This window comes from Triturus cristatus, chromosome 9 (genome assembly GCF_964204655.1).
Source record: "Triturus cristatus chromosome 9, aTriCri1.1, whole genome shotgun sequence".
Taxonomy (NCBI): domain Eukaryota; kingdom Metazoa; phylum Chordata; class Amphibia; order Caudata; family Salamandridae; genus Triturus; species Triturus cristatus.
Genome location: NC_140592.1, coordinates 1,227,843,677 through 1,227,861,919, shown reverse-complemented (window position 1 = coordinate 1,227,861,919; position 18,243 = coordinate 1,227,843,677). Strand labels below are relative to the sequence as shown.

At 48.9% G+C, this 18,243-nt stretch overlaps 1 protein-coding gene across 4 annotated transcripts in view; it reads left to right on the top strand.

Annotated features, from left to right (window-relative positions):
- RYR3 (ryanodine receptor 3) overlaps window positions 1-18,243 on the top strand; it is a 2,047,168-nt gene that overhangs the window by 738,560 nt on the left and 1,290,365 nt on the right. For all 4 annotated transcript variants that reach the window (XM_085627314.1, XM_085627313.1, XM_085627312.1 and 1 more), the window contains 3 exons: window positions 12,247-12,463; window positions 13,942-14,046; window positions 16,502-16,605. In XM_085627314.1, the coding sequence (XP_085483440.1) occupies window positions 12,247-12,463; window positions 13,942-14,046; window positions 16,502-16,605 (426 nt within the window). The remainder of the gene's footprint in view (window positions 1-12,246; window positions 12,464-13,941; window positions 14,047-16,501; window positions 16,606-18,243) is intronic.

The following is an 18,243-nucleotide window of genomic DNA, read 5'->3' as shown; positions in this document are numbered from 1 at the left end:
TCCGCATAAAATACAGTTCATCTGCATTTAAAACTACTAACAGAGAAATGATTGCTCTCTCCAGCAGGATCATTAATAGCCAGCGTTATCTGGGCATTTTTTTTATTGTCCTATTGTTTGTCCTGCATCAGCCATGATAATGATAAAAACGGATTAAATGAAGCACACACGAAGTACAGATCCTGCTGCGCCTGTGCAGATTTTAAAAAGAAAAACAAATAGTGACACATTCTCCTACCTACTCCATTAGTCAAACTTAGTGTCGCAGCCTGATCTGATAAGCAGCTGCAGGGGTTGGGAAAGGTGAATAAAAATAAACAAACTTATTTTCTCCTGCACGGCATAGAAAAAGAATATCCACGCAGCAGGACAGTCGGCAAAGGTTACCGCGGCCAAAGACAGGATTTGTCGCCTTCCGCCATGCCCCTGTTGGAGATGAAGGGGTGAAAAATAAACAAAGCCTCGTTAACATGTAAATGGTCTTTTAAAGACCTGTGAAGTACTCAGGTACAACTGCGATAATCTCAAAAACTGTCTGTGTGCGCGCGCATGGGGGCACACACACGAAGGGGGAGGTGGGGGGGGGGCTTTGAAGCACTTGAGCCCCATGGCGTTGCGCGCCTCCCTTCAAGCCCTCACTGCAAGGGCCAAGGCTCCAGTTTACAAGACACATACATTTGGGGTGGTGCGACCGGTGCCTGGTTAAAATTACGGACAAATAGCGTCTGTTAAAGAATCCTTCACGGACAACGGACAGACGGCCGAAATTACGGACTGTCCGTGAAATTTACGGACGGTTGGTCACCCTAGGACGCAACCTCGAGGCTCGAACCCTGGTTTCCTGCACCAGCACAGCCGACGGAGCTTCAGCCCTAACGCGACATCTTGGCTAGAGGGACGTTGGCAGGCAGAAGCCACTTGGAAGCTCGGCTCGTTATGGGCTCTAGGTTCCAACAGGACCTCTACCTGAGCCAGAGCCAGGCTCGAGCCTGGCTCGAGCTTTCAATGGCTCGCCCACCTCTACAAAGTAGCGCAAAGTCTTGATAGGGGATTTAAATTCCAGTTATCAACTTTTTGTGCTAGAAAGTTGCCTTTTTTGTAGTTCAAATGGAGCTATGTATGCTCTGCTTTGCACTACATTGCTCCAGATCTAGTTTTTCGCAACAACAAAAAAAAGTCTCCTTGTGCGAAGCATAAAACAGGAGAAATGTTTTTCTTTATCCTTGCATTTCACACATTATATGTGTGTTATCACACATCCAATGTGTGGAATATTAAAAAAAAAAAAAAGAGCCTAACCATAGTGTTTTGTATCGTGTTGTGCTGGGCACCCAGTCTGTGCAACAGTGCAGGGGACAAGACAGTGCTGTAGCGGGATGGGGGGGCGGGGAGGTGGGAATAGGGGTAGGGGTGCAGTCCATCTGGGCGGCACGAGTTTTGGGGGCAGTGGCACTTTAACCCTCATCGGGGTCTGTTTCCCCACCAAACACCCCCTCGCTCTTCGCACTTACCGGCAAAAGGTTTAGCTGCGCCACTGGGACGAGAACCTCAGCAGCTATACTTAGGAACTCTTGCTCTGCCCCGCTTGCTCCCCCTAGCGCAGCTACATGCAAAGACAGTGGTGAGGACAATGGGTTTATGTGAATCTGTGGCAGCATCGTTTACCACATAATAATGGATTTACTGCATTTGAACATAATTTCCACATAATTTGCAGGTTTCACAAAAAAATTGATGAAATAACACTGCTAGAAAATGAAGAAAAGATAGCCTTGCTGCATGATTTTTCCTCCATGCCGCTTAATCGTAGTAGCTCTGACAATGGTTAAGCTTGGCCTATTGTCAATACGTTGATGAAATCTCTTGATTTTTGATGAATCTCTTCCTAACTGCGAGGCATTCGCCACCCATTTCATAACTAAATCTGAAAACTTAATGATAGACCTACGGAATGACCAATCAGCACTTACCGACCCTCACTTGATCGCCTCAAGGTCTCCCTTCAGGAACCCATCTAGCTGCTCTGTAAAGCTCGACCTCAAAAACAACGCAAACTGGTCCTCATTCAACCTCTACAGTGAGGATTCTATTCTAAAAATACTCAAGGCTTTAAACCCCTCCACTCACTTCTCTGACCCACTCCCAGCATCCCTCCTAAAAGACTTCATACCGACATTAGTGCCTCTATGGACCAGGATTATAAACACCTCTCTGCTGTAAGGAACCATCCCTGACATCCTCAAAGCTGGTCAGGTTTCCCCCATATTAAAGAAACCATTGGCGGACCCAACAGACCTAAATAACTATCGCCATATATCCAACATCCCTACACTGGCCAAACTATTAGAAAAATGTGTTCACACGCAACTTACCTACCACATTGATCACAATCTGGCTTTCGATCTGGGCACAGCACCGAAACTGCCATGACCCACATAATTGATGACGCTTTAAAAACACTGGACCATAACTAAGCCTGTCTACTAATCCTGCTGGACCTATCCTCCGCCTTCGACACTGTCAAACACGACAATTTAATCGACCTCCTGAAATTCAGAATGGGACTATCGGGAACGGTTCTCAACTGGTTCATTTCCTTCCTTCAAAACAGAACACAAAGATTCAAGTCCAATCAATCTTTATCTTTACCCACTCTGGTCAATCTAGGAGTACCCCAAGGATCTTCCCTCTCCCCGACACTCTTCAACTTGTTTATGGAACCACTCACCGAGCTTCTCAGCTCATCAAAAGTCCAATACCATATGTATGCAGACGACACACAACTCTACATTAAGGTACACTCACTTGAGGACATCAAGGCCCTCAACTCAACACTCCAAAAAACGCAGACCTGGCTGGCAAAGAACCACTTGAAACTAAACACCTTAAAGACAGAATTCCTTCTAATAGCGCCCCCCAGCCAAACAACCACCATAATGGAATGGATGAAGCACTTAACAGCACTTGATGGTCAACCGCTCTTGATCGATTCTGCCAAATCACTAGGCATAACTCTGGACAATAAGCAAAATATGCGGAAGCACATCAGTGCAGCAACTAAAGGAGCAAACTTTCAGATGAACACTTTAAGAAGATTGAAGCCCTACATACCAGTTAAAGACTTTAAACAAGCAGTCCAAACCTTAGTAATCCCCAGAGTAGAATATGAGAGTGTCGCTCTCTGCAGCCTTCCCAAAGCAAGTACAGCCCCACTAAGAGCATCAATCAACACAGCCGCCAGACTAATCACCGGCTCCAAAAGAAACTGTCACATCTCCCCGGACTTACATGCCCTTAACTGGCTACCCTTTGAAGCCAGAATCCATTTGAAAATTGCCTGTATGACACACAAGGCTTTGCATCAAAAAACACCACGATACCTTGCAGAGAAATTAATTCCATCTGGTGGGAGCAGAACCAACAGGAGTTCTGATAACCTTTTACTGAAACCACAACGATTCACCAAGAAGAAAACATCTAACCGCTCCTTCTCAGGCATGGCCCCTAGGATATGGAATGCCTTACCCCCAAAAAAAACACAAAACCCTCACGCGGCATCCTTAAAAAATGAAGTGAAATCTATTCTCCTGACTAAATTCACCTGATCTATAGATACAGTCATGTAACTATTTGTGTTTTTTGTTGGAACAGCTACCATTGTTTGAATATCATAACCAAGAATGTTTTGTATGTATTTCGATTTCACCTATCTCCTTATTTCTTGTACAGCGCTCTGATACCCGCAAGGGTCATGTCTGCGCTATATAAATCCTTCAAAATAAAATAAAATAAATCCATATTTCACAGGGAACCGTGAACTAGTCTTATTTTATGATTTCCTGGTGTGTGTATTTGTGTGTGTAAATAATTTCTCAAAGTTGAGAAAGGGTCTACCCCCACAGGATACTTTTCCCCCCTCTGGCACCAAAACAGGCCTCCATCCCTGGCTTCTTTGGTGGCCACCGGGCCCTTCTCTTGTTCACTACCATGATGTGCCCCTTATACCATTGCTATCTCTGATAGCAGAGAGCGAGGTACGTTGTCTGTGGTGTCGTGCGTGGAGTGCATGGTTTATCCTTGCGTGGGCCCAGATGTGCGTGCGTGGAGCATGGGATTAGAGTCCCCACCACCGAAGGCCAGCCCTCTTGTCTCACGTTCACTGGATGGAGAGCAGGGGCAGGTGGCCTAGAGCCGGAGTGTGGCCCATGGGAGAGCGCGGCCGCTTTTACAGGTGAATGAAATCTACTGAGTCCTAGGTGATTGCTTTCACGTCTTTGCTCTCTGCTATTTATAGCTGAGCACACCATGACTGCACACCCTCCATGGGTACCCGAGAAGCCTACTCCAGGTGCCGGAAGCGTTCATGCAATGGGGCCTAAAGTTAGGAGAGCCAGGCTTTTACACAGCTGCACTGGTGCGCAGGGTGCAGGCAGCGCAGGCCTTCAGAGGCCAGTGGTAAACTTTATTATTTACAGATAGAGAGGTGTGCCCAGTTAAAGACCAGTAGGGCTGGGGTGGGTACCTCTAACAAGAGGGACCCTGCCCCAGCACTAATATTCTGAACTGCCCTTCAGATCTACTCACATACAGAACGAGCAGCATCCCATTTGGCTGTTTCAAAAAGTCTCCAACTACTATATTCCTAAAATCCTGCAGGAAATATTGACCTTGACTTAAATTTTCAAGTCTTCTCTCTTTTATTGCTTTTGAATGACCATATCCTTCCCTTCCACCTCTGGCACGCCTCCCGAATACGTAGACGAGTCTGAATCGCATATGCTTTAGTCTCTCATTCTTTGAAACCATATTCCTGTCACTTGACACAGTTTCTTTTCATTCCATCAACCATTTGCTCCTCCCATAGCCCCCACTAATGATCACACCTAACTCAATGTGCCTCAAAATACTTGGAGTGATTGCATGGAATAGTTCCCTTGAGAGGACAACAGTAGCCCCAATAAGAAATACAAGCATTGGCATAGCCAATAGGTCTCGCCTTTGGGATCTTATAAACCTTATAGCCGCACAGACATGCGATCAAACATTATATGAGAGGTAGTGTCAAAGTGACGTAAGTGCTAGGGGGAGGTACTTAAAGGCAATTTAAATGTTTGAAACACACAAAGATCATTGTCCTGCTTTCGCCTCTCAGATAATACAGAATCTTCCACACGGTAGCTCAAACCCACAGGGCGAAGCAGGAGACATTAAACAATACAAACAACACCTTTAGAAAAGGGTTTTATTTTACAAAATGCAAAGACTCTCTCTCTTTTAGAATAAGGCTTGGGGTTTTATTTTACACAATGCTCTCTAACAGAAAGGCTTTCCCAGATGCCAAATGCACAAAATTAAAATACACAAAGAGATATATATATTTATATGCAAGCAATAATAACACAGTTTGTAAATGTAGCAGTTAAATGCATGAGTATTACCATGAATAAACAAGCAGCAAATAATATGAAACAAGACTCAAGAAAATATAATATGCTGGACGTCCTGCAAGAGATCAGAAAGATATATATACATCAAATTATTACTTTGGATGTGCACCTCAACTCACTCACACATCACAAAGAAAACACCTCAAACGGTCAGAGCTACAGGCCAAACATCACAATGACAATAATCAAAGCTCAAGCACCTCAAATGATCAGAGCCACTGGCCAAACATCACAATGGCAATAATCAAAGCTCAAGCACCTCAAATGACCACAGCCACTGGAACCACGCATCACAATGGCACTAGTCAAAACTCAATACTTCACCTGGTGCAAACACTGCATCTTAGCCCACTCCTGGCTGGGGGAATTAAACAGCCGGGGTTAAGAGCCTCAGCAACCAGGGTCTCGCCAAAGTGGACGCGTCCGTCCCCATTCGGATTCCAAACTCCCAGGTTCTAAGTCAACAACCCTCAGCTTTATAATCTCAAAACACCAGAAGGTTCGAGAGAGACCTCCCCCCGCGCCAGAGGAATCTTACCAGAACTGGCCTGGCCAGCTTTCAAGTAAGCATTCCCTAGCAGGAGGGAGTTCTCACGTCCCCTTCTCCAATTTCGCATGTTCCAGCCTTTATCGTGACGAAGCTCAAAAAGCCTTCTGGGTACATTAAATAATCTCTCACGAAAACAATCCTTGAACGTGATTAGCCCAAACAAGTCATTGTTCCCATCAGTCTCTGCCGTCCTAGGACAGCGTGGCCTAGAGCACTGGGCAGACACTAATACCCAGCCTACTGTGACATTGTTCCCATCACTCATCCGTCCTAGGACAGCTTGCCCTAGAGCACGGGGCAGACACTAATACCCAGTCTGCTGTGACATTGTTCCCATCACTCTCCGCCTTCCTAGGACAGCGTGGCCTAGAGCATTGGGAGACCCTAATACCCAGCCTACTGTGACATTGTTCCTATCAGTCTCCGCCGTCCTAGGACAGTGTGGCCTAGAGCATTGGGAGACCCTAATACCCAGTCTGCTGTGACATTGTTCCCATCACTCTCCGCCTTCCTAGGACAGCGTGGCCTAGAGCATTGGGAGACACTAATACCCAGTCTACTGTGACACGGCTCCCATCACTCTCCGCCATCCTAGGACTGCGTGGCCTAGAGCACTGGGCAGACACTAATGCCCAGTCTGATGTGACATTGTTCCCATCACTCTCCTCCGTCCTAGGACAGCGTGGCCTAGAGCATTGGGAGACACTAATACCCAGTCTGCTGTGACATTGTTCCTATCAGTCTCCGCCGTCCTAGGACAGCGTGATCTAGAGCATTGGGAGACACTAATCCCCAGTCTGCTGTGACATTGTTCCCATCATTCTCTGCCGTCCTAGGACAGGATGGCCTAGAGCATTGGGAGACACTAATCCCCAGTCTGCTGTGACATTGTTCCCATCAGTCTTCGCCGTCCTAGGACAGCGTGGTCTAGAGCATTGGGAGACACTAATACCCAGTCTGCTGTGACATTGTTCCTATCACTCTCCTCCGTCCTAGGACAGCGTGGCCTAGAGCACTGGGAGACCCTAAAACCCAGTCTGCTGTGACATTGTTCCCATTACCCCCAGTTCCCTCCGTCCTCGTCCCATTCCTTACAAAGTGGAGATTACTATCTCCGCGACAGAAAAAAAAAACAGGAGCATGCTGGGATACCTAACCCACTCCCTCCCGCTGGGAGTACATAAGCGGTACCAGCCCAGCATGCAGCCTGTTCTTTTTTTCTGTCTTCCGACAGATTAGGACGTGCTGATCTTACCTGTGATTTCTTCGTTGGATGTCTCGTGGGGCTGCTGGGCTGTCCTCGACATCCTCTTCCGCGTCTCCTGGCCTGCTGGGCTTGCTGGGAGTCGCGTTGATTGGCGCCCGGCCCTTTGCGGCTGGGGCGCCGGATGTCCGGATTCCTTCCGGGTTACCGCGCGCGTCCTCCTACGGCTTGGCCTGGCTGGAAGACGCGCTGCTGTGGATGAGATGGGAGCCCAGGGGCTGCGCCTGGCGGTGCTCCTGGTCTCCCTTGGTGTGCTGCTCGCCTCCTTTCCTACCAGTGCCCCTGCTGTTCCTGAGGTTGGTGCAGGGACGATGCTTGATGGGGGTCAATGTCTGATCGGTGGCTGCAGCTCTCTTCCTCGCCCGGCGCTGGTGTCTTGGAGGGCGCCTGGGCTGGGTCTTGGGGGCAGGGCGCTTTTGGTGTGCTCTTCCTGCCCCTGTGGTGAGTACCGCATAGCGGTTCCGATTTCTTCCATGCTTGTTCCTCTGTCTCTGTGCTTTGCCTGCTGGGTCTGGCTGTGCACGGTGGGCTGCTTCGGCGGTCTCGGCTGGGGGTCTTGCTTGGCTGCTTCGGGGGTATTCTCGCCGTGCTTGCTGCCTGGCGATTTTTTACTCTGGGGCCTGGCGTCCTCTAGGTCTCACCGTTTGCTGGTTGATTCCTGTTGGGGTTTGTCCGTGCTGGCTTCTGGTGCTCTCTGTTCCTGCTTGCTGGGTTGGGGGCGTTGCGTGGCTTTCTGCGCTGTGTCCCTGCCTTGCTTCCCGATGCTGCGGGGGGGGGGGGGTGCTTCCTTCTCCGGTTCTGGGTTCCCTGTCATCAGGAGCTATAGCTCAATGGTGAGTCTTGTGCCTACGGTTGTAAAGGGTCTCACAGGACAAGGGTTCGAGTCCCGCACACTCTGTCAGAGTCGCATAAGGTGGCAAAGTTTCTCACTCATCTTTAAAGCTCCTTGTTTCCGCTTGCTCGACGCTTGTTGCTGAATGGCGTCTGGGCGGAGGGGTTGGGGGACGGTCTCTGTTTTATGGGGTTGGCCTGTCCCCCTGGTGGGTGCCGTTTTTCTTTCTTCCATGTGCTGCGCTCTTCTGCTGTGCTGGCCTGCGGCCTTGGCTCCCTGTTTTCCACTGCTGGGGGTGTGCCGGGGCGGGCGGGTGCTGTGGCTGTCCCCCGTTCCCCTGTGCTCGCTTCTGCTCCCCTGGGCTATTTTCATTTTCTGGTGAGGTTCGTCCTGGTTCGTTCCTCTGTCCTGTGGGCTTCCTGCCTTCCTGCCCTGCGTGCTTCTGTTTCCCCCTGGTTGGTGCTTGGTTGTCTGTTCGCACGGTTTCTTCAGCCTGCTGCCTGTCCGCCCTGTTGGTTCCTGCTGTTCTTTTATGGCCAGCCCTGGTGCGTGCCTGTCTGGGTGCCTGCCTGCGGCTCAGGCTGCTGGGCGCTTCTTGCGTCCTTCCAGGGGTGTTGGTGTGGCCCGTGCTCGGGGTGCCTTGTTTATTTCTGCCCCCCTGTGCCTGTCCGGTGCTCTGAGCTTCAACGTGTGGGGTTTCCTGGCCTGTGGCCTTCCCTCCCTGCTGGCGCCTGCTCCTGTCTTGGTGTTGCGGCTGGGCACGCCGGTGCCCTTGCGTCCGCTCTCTCCTGCCCTCCGGCGTATCTTCCTGCCTGGGTTGGTGGGCTCCTTCCCCGGCAGGTTCCCTGTGGGTGTACTTCGTGCTGGTTGTGGTCGGGGGGGGTGGGCCTGTGGCCCCCGGTGTTCCCCCGTCTGAGGATCCTCCACTTTGCGCTTGGCCTCTGCTTGTGTTTGGCTGGGTTGCTTCTTGCATCCTGCATCTGGGTCCTTGTTGCTTCCGGACTCCCTGTTTCTTGGGTTCTCGGGGGGGGGGGGGAAGGGGCTGTTGTGCCTTCCCTCTGTTCCGGTGGGTCTTGGCCTTGGTTGGCTGTTGACTCCGGGGCTTTCCTGGTGGGCTTTCTGGCTGGTGTTGCTGCTTGCCTCTTCCCTCTTGCCTGGTGCTGTGTTGTGGTGCGCTGGGTTGACTGATGGGGTTTGGTTTCCTGTTGTGGTTTCCTTTTCCCTCGTGTCTCTTCTTTGTGGCTTGCGGTCGTTTGCCTCTCGCTGCCGCTCCTTTGCCTCCTGTGGTGGCTGGGGGTTGTGGGTCTTCCTTGGCTTCTGCCTGGGTGGTTCCTTGTTTCTTGGGTGCACTGCTTCTGGGCCTCTCCCTGTTTATGGGTTCGGGTTGCCCTGTGTCCTTCTTTCATGCTTTGGGTGCCGCTCCCGATGTCCTCCTCGCCGTGCCTTATCTTGGGCTTGGCCAGTGGTTTTGTTGGTGGGACTGCCGGTTGTGGTCTAGCCTCCCGTAGTGTGTGGGCCACGTTGCTACGTCCCCGCTCCTCTTTTCGGCCTTGTGCTGGTGGTTGGCTTTGCCTGGGTCCTGGGGCTCTGGTTTTCCCCTTGTGGGCCTTTTCCTTGGGCTTGGGGGTTTCTCGCTCCCGTACGGCCTGCTTTCGGCCTGTGGTGTCTCTGGCCGTTGCTCTTGCTGGCTCTGCGTGCTTTGTTCTTCCCTTTTTGGGTGTGTGCCCGCTCCCCCCGGGGGTTGTGCGCCTTTGGTTTCTCCGGGCTCCTCTCCTTTGGTTTGGGGGTGCCGGGGGTGTTCCGGGGTGCTGATGTGTTTCCTCCCTCTGGTCCTTGTTTTTGGGCCTTCCTTTGCGGGTTCCCTGCCTGGGTCCCTGCCTGGGTTCTTCCCTGGCCGCTCGTTCTCTGGTGCTTTGGGCCTCTTTTTGGCCTCTTGCTGGCCGGTGGTTCTGGCCCTGTTGGTCTGGGTGCCGGGTTGGTCCTGTGTTCTTTCCTGAGCTGCTCCTTTGCGCCTGGCTGGTGTGCTGTGACCTCTGTGTTGGTTGCCAGTTGTGGCTTGCCGGTCTCCCTCTCTGTTCCCCGGCTGCTTCTCCTCTCTTGGTGGCTTGGCTTGCTTTGGTGCCGGTCCCTGGTCCCTTCTTGTTTGGGGTTTTTGGGTTTGGGTCGGTTGACCCTTTGCCTCTCCTTTCGGGTTCTGCTGCTCCAATTTGGGGCCTCCGGGCTGGCTGGCTTGTCCGTTGTCCGGTTGGCTTCTTGGGTCTTCTGGGCTGCCTGCGTTGTTGGGCTGTTGGCCTCCTTGTTGGTCGTTCCTGTTTCGCCCCTTTTTGGGGTATGCCTTAGGAGGTTCCTTGGTGTCCTCCTGACCTATGGGTCGGCTCTTGGTTGGTGGGGATTTCTCCTTTCCGGTTCTGGGGTTTATTTCCCCGATTTTGTGTTCGGCCCTTGGTTGTTCTCTCCTGGCTGTTCGCTGACCGTGTGTGGAGTCTGCTTTGGGTGGCGCTTGTTGCTCTCCCTGGCCTTGCTTAGGTGGGTTCCTGGGTTCGTGTCCCTGTGTCTCCTGCCTTTGGTTGCCTCGGTCCTGGCCTTTTGACTGGTTCCTGTGACCGGGTTTTTTTTCTCCCGACGTGGCGGCCTTGGCTGCGGCCTTCCGGTGTCTCTGCTGGGGTTGACGGCTTGTCTTCCTGCCTTTTGGCCTGGGCCTTCTGTCCTTTCCTCTTCGGTCTTTGAGGCTCTGCGGGTGTCTTCCCCTGATGTGTTGGGGTTGGTCCTGTGAATGGTCGCGCTCGGTGTTTTCCGAGTTTGACGTGCCTCTTCGTTCTCCTCTTCATTCCCCTCGCCTCTTGGTGTGGTGTTTGTGGATTGGTCCGGCTGTGGGTCGCCTTCTTCTCTGTTCTGGGGGGTTCGCTCTCTGGCTTGCCCTACTATGTTCCTTCCTGGGTCTTTGGCGTGTCTCCCTGTGCGTCATGCTCTCGGGTGCTCTGCGTTGGGCCTGGTTGTGCTGTTTTGTCCCATTTGCTGCAGCTGCTTGGTGCTGCCTGGGGCTGTGGGCTTCTCCCTTGGTGGTTTTTCTCCCGGGTTGTTTGTCCTTCCTGGTTGGATTGCTCCTTTGGGGCGCTTCCGCTTCTCCGGGGTTCCCTTTCCCTGGTGGTTAGGGGTGGTGGTTTCTCTTTCTGCCCCTCTGGGGGTTTCCTTGGGTCTTGCTTCTGAGTGCGGGGCCTCCTTCGGGCTTTCCTGGGGGGTCTTGTGTTCGTTTGCGGTCCTTTCTTGCTAGTCCCCTGCTTCTTTTGGGGTCTGGGTTCTTTTCGGCTTGGTTGGAGGCATGGCTGGTTGTGTTCTCCTGCCTGCTTTTCTTGTGGGCTCCCTATTGCTTCTGTTGGGGTCCGTTTTTCTCGGTCTGGTGACCCTGGCTTTGGTGGGGTTCCGGTAGGCCGGGTTCTCTGCTTTGGTATTCTCCACTTTGTAAGGAATGGGACGAGGACGGAGGGAACTGGGGGTAATGTCCTATTACTTACCGGTAATCTTCATTACTCCTGGTCCCGTAGTCCTCGTCCCATTCCTTACTTCCCTCCCTCCCTCCCTGGCGGCCGGCCTTCCGGTTGTTGGCTTGGTATTTTCAGGCTGCATGCTGGGCTGGTACCGCTTATGTACTCCCAGCGGGAGGGAGTGGGTTAGGTATCCCAGCATGCTCCTGTTTTTTTTTTCTGTCACGGAGAAAGTAATCTCCACTTTGTAAGGAATGGGACGAGGACTACGGGACCAGGAGTAATGAAGATTACCGGTAAGTAATAGGACATCACTCTCCTCCGTCCTAGGACAGCGTGGCCTAGAGCATTGGGAGACACTAATCCCCAGTCTGCTGTAACATTGTTCCCATCATCCTCCGCCGTCCTAGGACAGCGTGGCCTAGACTATTGGGAGACACTAATGCCCAGTCTGCTGTGACATTGTTCCCATCACTCTCTGCCGTCCCAGGACAGCGTGCCATAAAGCACTGGGCAGACAATGTATCATTGAAAATGTATTGCGTTTTGCAGCGATCTGATCCCTAAGTTGTATTTCTTGTAATGTTAAGAGTCTTTGGCCACCTTTGCTAAGTTTGACCATTCTTCCTCCCCCTCTGTGAGCCCCCATCTCACTCTCTTTATCGTTTCAGGGTTCGGTTCCTGCTGGGTGGCCGCCATGGGGAGTTCAAGTTCTTGCCCCCCGCTGGCTACGCTCCCTGCTACGAGGCGCTGCTGCCCAAAGAGAAGATGCGAATCGAGCCCGTGAAGGAGTACAAGAGAGACATCGAGGGCGTGCGAGATCTGCTGGGAACCACCAAGCTCCTCTCCCAGGCCTCCTTCATCCCCTGCCCTGTCGACACCAGCCAGGTACCGTCCACTCAGCTGGAGCCCCCGGAGAGCCGGGGCGCGCAGCTCCACCGTATAAATGTTCAGACTTAGAGGAGTTATGGTGCAGGAGGCACGGTTGGGAAGAAATGCGGGTCAGAGACAGCAGCACATACACTTACTCAATGAGTCCAGACTGTGGGGATACTGCAGTGGGGATGATGAGAGGGGACACTGCAGATGGATAATTAAAAACAAGTTTTGGGAAAAAAAATAGGTCTCAGAGCTATTGGCATGGTCAGTGTTAATGTTTTAGCCATGTAAACACTGAAATATCGGTGTAAAGCTTTTTGATTGGAGCCATTTGAGCCATTGGCGCCAACACCTGTGTGTCCCTCAGTGAAAATCTGCAGACTGGCAGTGGGCTGCTTGCGTCTTGGGCTATGAAGCTCCTGAGGAAGGATTGCAAGGTAATGGCAAGGTTAAGAGGTCACGTGACAGCATTGTGCTATAGAAAGAGTGTTAGCCATGTCTGCAAACGTCTGTTTTCTGCATTCTACAGCGCATGTAGCCGGGTGTGGTGGTTTGGTGGTTTAGTGGACTAATGCGTATACTGTAGGGGCCTGTGTTTGACCTCATCCTTCTGAGGTCGACAAAATGAGTACCATTGAGTTGGGAACAAACATCTGTTATTTAGTGCCACAATACCCTTTGGGTGAACATTATTTCTTACTTTTATTTACACTTGGCATGATAGTTGAAGTATTCCCAACCAGTCCATGTTGGGAGATGCCTTTAAACTTTCCAAATCGGTTTCTGTATATTGTACAGTGCTCAGTTTCCCTTTCATGTGTCCTAAGTAACTTTTTATACAGAGAAATCTACTTTATAACAAATCAATTTAGTCGGGGTGCAGCCATGACATTGTCATAATGATTATGACCAGCTAGGGGAACACAAACAAACCAAGTCACTTATCTTGAGAAATAGGCTTGGCAAGTCCCGGGGTGTCCAACGTATGCCCAGGAGGGCCAGATACATACATACATACATACATGCCAGACTCTCAGGCTATCCATGCAATATACATTTAAATACACTAATCTAAATGGAATTGATCTACAAAATCAGTGACTATCCTTTTTCAGAGTTTTATATAGCGCAAACTTGACCCGAAAGTATCGGGTATCGAACGCTTTACATGAGCTCCGGTTGCGTTACATGAGAACACATTCATTTTTGTTAGGTACGGGGAGATTAAGCGTTTTGCCCAGAATCACAGGATGTTCAGCGTCATTGCCGAGACTCGAACCCGGTTCCTCAGATCCGAGGTCGACCGCCCTGCCGTTAGGCCAACTCCTCTCCTCATTATTAAACGTACTTTGGGCATTCCTTGTGTATGCCCTACATGGGCTAATGTTTCAGTTTGAGATATTTTTATGGGGTGGACCGTTAGGGAGAAGAACTACATTCTAAGGCGGTAACATGTACACTTAATCTATAAATCTGTTTTTTTCCAGATTGTCCTACCCCCTCACCTGGAGAAGATCCGAGATAAACTGGCTGAAAACATCCACGAGCTGTGGGGCATGAATAAGATAGAACTGGGCTGGACCTATGGAAAGGTATGAAGTGAGAGCAATCTCTGAAAACTGATAACTCTGCTGGAGCAGTAAAGTCACAAAATATCCTGTGTAGGAAATGTATCCTAAAATCTTAACCCCCATCCTCTCCCCACCACCAAAGCCCCCCTGCTTACGGTAGCGTCTATCTGCATTCCATGAATTACTGTTATGGGGACTGAACCTCTCCTAAGCATCACCTTTCCTGCAGTGCAGTTAAAGATGGTGGGTGTCAAGAGCCCCCCACCCTCTTTTTGTTAAATATTGTATACAGTAGCTAACTTTACTGCTCCTTCCCAGCTAGCATTCTGCTCCAAATAGGACTGTGTTCACTGTACTGAATTGGTCCTGGAAGCATCTGGCTTTAAGGTAGATTTGAGCATCTTCAGAATAGCGATGCCACAAGATATCAGTTGTATGACAGAATATCAAGGACAAAAATATCATGGGCGCAAAATATCACGTCAAAATTATTGAGGACCAAAATATAAAGACATGCATGTAGCCAAGTACAGATGTATTATCCTTCGCATACCTTGTCAAAGTACAGATATATGAAGTTCAATATATTCAACATATGCTTACCTGCATAAATTTATATGCACAATATTTTGGTCCTCAGGAGGGTTGCCATGATATTTTGGCCCCACAATATTCTGTAGTCGATATTCTGGTGGAACACCAAGATATCATTGGAATCATGAGGGGCATGAGGAGGAGCAGAAAGATTTTGAAGGACAGAAGAGAGGAGGAAACCGGGGGTAACCCTGTACAAAACTGGAAAAGAACTAAGAAGAATGCACACTGTTTATCTTGTTGTCCCTTGTGGGACTAGGTCATGAACCATCTTATGGTGTCCTCTGAGGTATCATTGGCCTTGTGTATTCTGTTATATGCTGTTATATGAAGGTTTGTGCCAGAGGCTGTCAACATGTCCAGTAGGATGTGCATGGTCAAGGTGTTTTCATCTGGGCTAATCAGGAAGTAATTCCACAATGTTGTTGAGTGGTATCTGTGTTGGTGTTTCGTCTGATCCCAGAATAATACATTACTCTGTGTGGAAGACCTCTGTGTATCTTTGGCGCTTTGATTCCACTGCTTGTTGAAGTAGTTGGCTAGCCAGAGGAGTCCAGCAGCTATGGACTTATGCAAAGGGTTCGAATTAGCATTTTTCCAGAAAGTGGTCAAGGAGTTACTTCTTGAATGATAGGGAAAGACAGCTTGTGAAGACTGAAGAGGTGATGATTTTTCCTCAAATGGTGGTGAATGTTTCAGCACAGTACTTGGTATAATGTACGTGGGTGGAATTTGCTGAGGTTTTGAATGGCATCAAGTTTTTGGGGGATAGATGAATGCAGTGATTTGTATTGAGTGGCAACAAGATTGTGTGCAAAGTGATGACAGTTGATCCAAAGTAACTATTGAAGATGAGTGGCCAGGTCCTTTTGGATGTCTTCCACTTTGGTCGTAACCAATTTGTTGAGATAGAAGCATAGATATTAGGAAGGTTGGATGTTGACTGAAGGGCCTGTGTGGTACGATTTGGATTTTGGAACAAAGTAAGTTATGGTTTGTCTGAGAAGGTTTGCTAACCTGATACATAGTTTTCTTGGATTAGTTGGATAGAAATTGTTTTTCAATAGGAACTTTGTGATAGGCGATTTGGGCCATTTTGAGAGATATTCGGTCAGTGTTCAAAAAGGACGGTGCCAGGCAGATTCAGATCTGCCTCAATATTCGTCTTCATATCTGATTTGGGAAATCTGCTTGGCTGTATGCCCTCGTGCTGCAGGAGAGAGAGAGATATCTACAGATGTGGAGACTAGTGTGCCCAGGTGGGCGGTGGGTAGGACACATGGGGCGTTAAGATTGGTTTTTGTGCGAAAGATTGATTGTGGGCATGAATTGATCCGATAACAGTTTCGCTGTGCATCTGAATGTGGAGTGGTGAGCTTTAAGGTTGTTATTGATAGATGGAGATGATATGCTGAAAATAAGTATGGAGTGGAACATCGAAGTAAGGGGAACCGGAAAACTGCATAAGGATATGCAGTGCAGGAGTTTTGATTCAGGGAGGATAGGGGGCATTCTTCCAGATGTCCAAATTTGAGGATTTGGATTTGGTTACTGGAAAGGGCGCCATGGCATGTTGGTTCACTAAGAGGCGCTTGTTGTGGGAATGAAGCGTATGTTGCTGTTTAGTGTCTTTGTTTGGACTTGGACACACAAGACAGACAGTGGTTGGAGTAAATATGGAGATGATGTCTAAACTCTAGGTGCTGCAGTGGGTAGGTAAACATGCAGATTAGATGCTATGAGCGGTCATTTTCTGCTACTATGAATTTAAGTGTATATTACCGAAAGGTTCAAACTGTCTATTTTTGCAGTATAGAGATCTTAGTCTGTGTACACAGGTGTATAATCTATTAACAATATCTCCTTTGCTGTTATCCCTCAGGTCCGGGACGACAACAAAAGGCAACACCCCTGTCTCGTGGAGTTCTCCAAATTACCCGAAACTGAAAAGAATTATAACCTCCAAATGTCCACTGAAACCCTCAAGTGAGTGCTGCCTTTTAGCTTCGATGCTTGATGTCTTGTTTTTGTGGCCTTGCCGCATTTCACTCCTAGGCATACGTCAGCACTCTTGATGAGATCTTCCAAATGTAAATTGCTTCGATGGAGCATCGAAGCCGCTGGTGTCCACAGCAATTAGTGTCAAAAGCAGCGGAACGGGCAAGAGATGGCTCTATGGCTGTGCCTGCGCGGGTGGCTGATTATTCCCGCCACCGTGGGTATTTGCCGCTCAGCGCAGCCGGTGATGCGCCAGTGACGGTGTGACTGGGGAAAGCTGGAAGGAGGAGTTGAAGCTTCAGCGCCTCCTAGATCCAACCATATGTATATTCTCTCATATTGTCATTTTATTTTCTTTTTACCTGTGACTGTGCTTTGCCTTTGAAGTTATTTCATCTAAATATGAACCATTTTGATCTACAAAGGCTGGTTGTTTTAGGATTAGATTTTACATGTGTTATACATTTTGCTTACTAAACTCAATCTTCGCCTTGTTATTATTATTCATTGTATTATTCAGTAGAGTTTCAAATTCGCTGAACATGACAAATTTCACACTGCTTTAATTAAAATGTGATTCTAGTCAATGGCGGGTAATCCTAACTGAGCGGAACTGAGGTTTCCAGATCGCTCCATGTCTGCTGGGCATCAGATTTCTAATCTTTGTCCTTTGCCTGACAGAACTCAGGTTTCCAGGTCGCTTCATGCCCATGAACTCTTTTGTGGCAAATCATTGGTTCCGTTTGACAAAACCGAATTTTAACCACCAGAACGCCTTAGGGTGGCAAGTAAAAGCCCTGAGCAGGAGACATGGTGTGTCCTGCTGACATGGTAATTAGAAGTCACTGGTAGAACGTGTTTGTTGCTGCCTTTTAATTAGAGAAGTAGCAACATTTGTTTTAAAAATTGTAGAATGTCAGCCTAAATTAAAATATGTTACTCCATAGCTCCAGTCACAATCTGAAATTCAGACTTTTTTTTAGAGAAAAGATTGACTAAAAACAAGAATATATGTATTTCTGTAAATATTCACTACTTGTTCAGAGCCACTCAATATATTATTTTAATATCCTCCAAAAAATAAAATAAACATCTAGGCACCTTCCTCTCACTTCTCCACGTCTCTCTCCCTTTTCTGCGGCATTTCCCAACTTTCACCATTGCCCTGCCAATACCCTTGGCTTGTACCCCCTTTATGTATTTATTTATTTATTTATTTATAAAGTTTTATATAGCGCGAACAAGATCCCGAGGGATATCAGAGCGCTTTACAATAGAATGGAAGGATGGACATAAATACACAAATGTCATCAAGTAGGGGTAAAAAAAACGAAAAAACAGGATAAATCACAGATTCCAGGACAATTGCACCTTGGAGGGTAATACAATAAAACAAGGAGGTCACTGTAAGCGATAACGAGGAGCAGTAACAAAAGATGGTACAATGGACGTAGCAAAACAGTGTCTTCGAGCATATGAGCCTAGCCCAATTAGGGTAAGAATTTATTCATAAGGAATCTTTTGGCTTCCAATTTGAACGCCGTCGTTGAGGAGATTCTGCGTACTTCCGGTGGAAGAGAGTTCTATATCTTTGGGGCAGCGCCGGAGAAGCCTCTTTGACAAGTT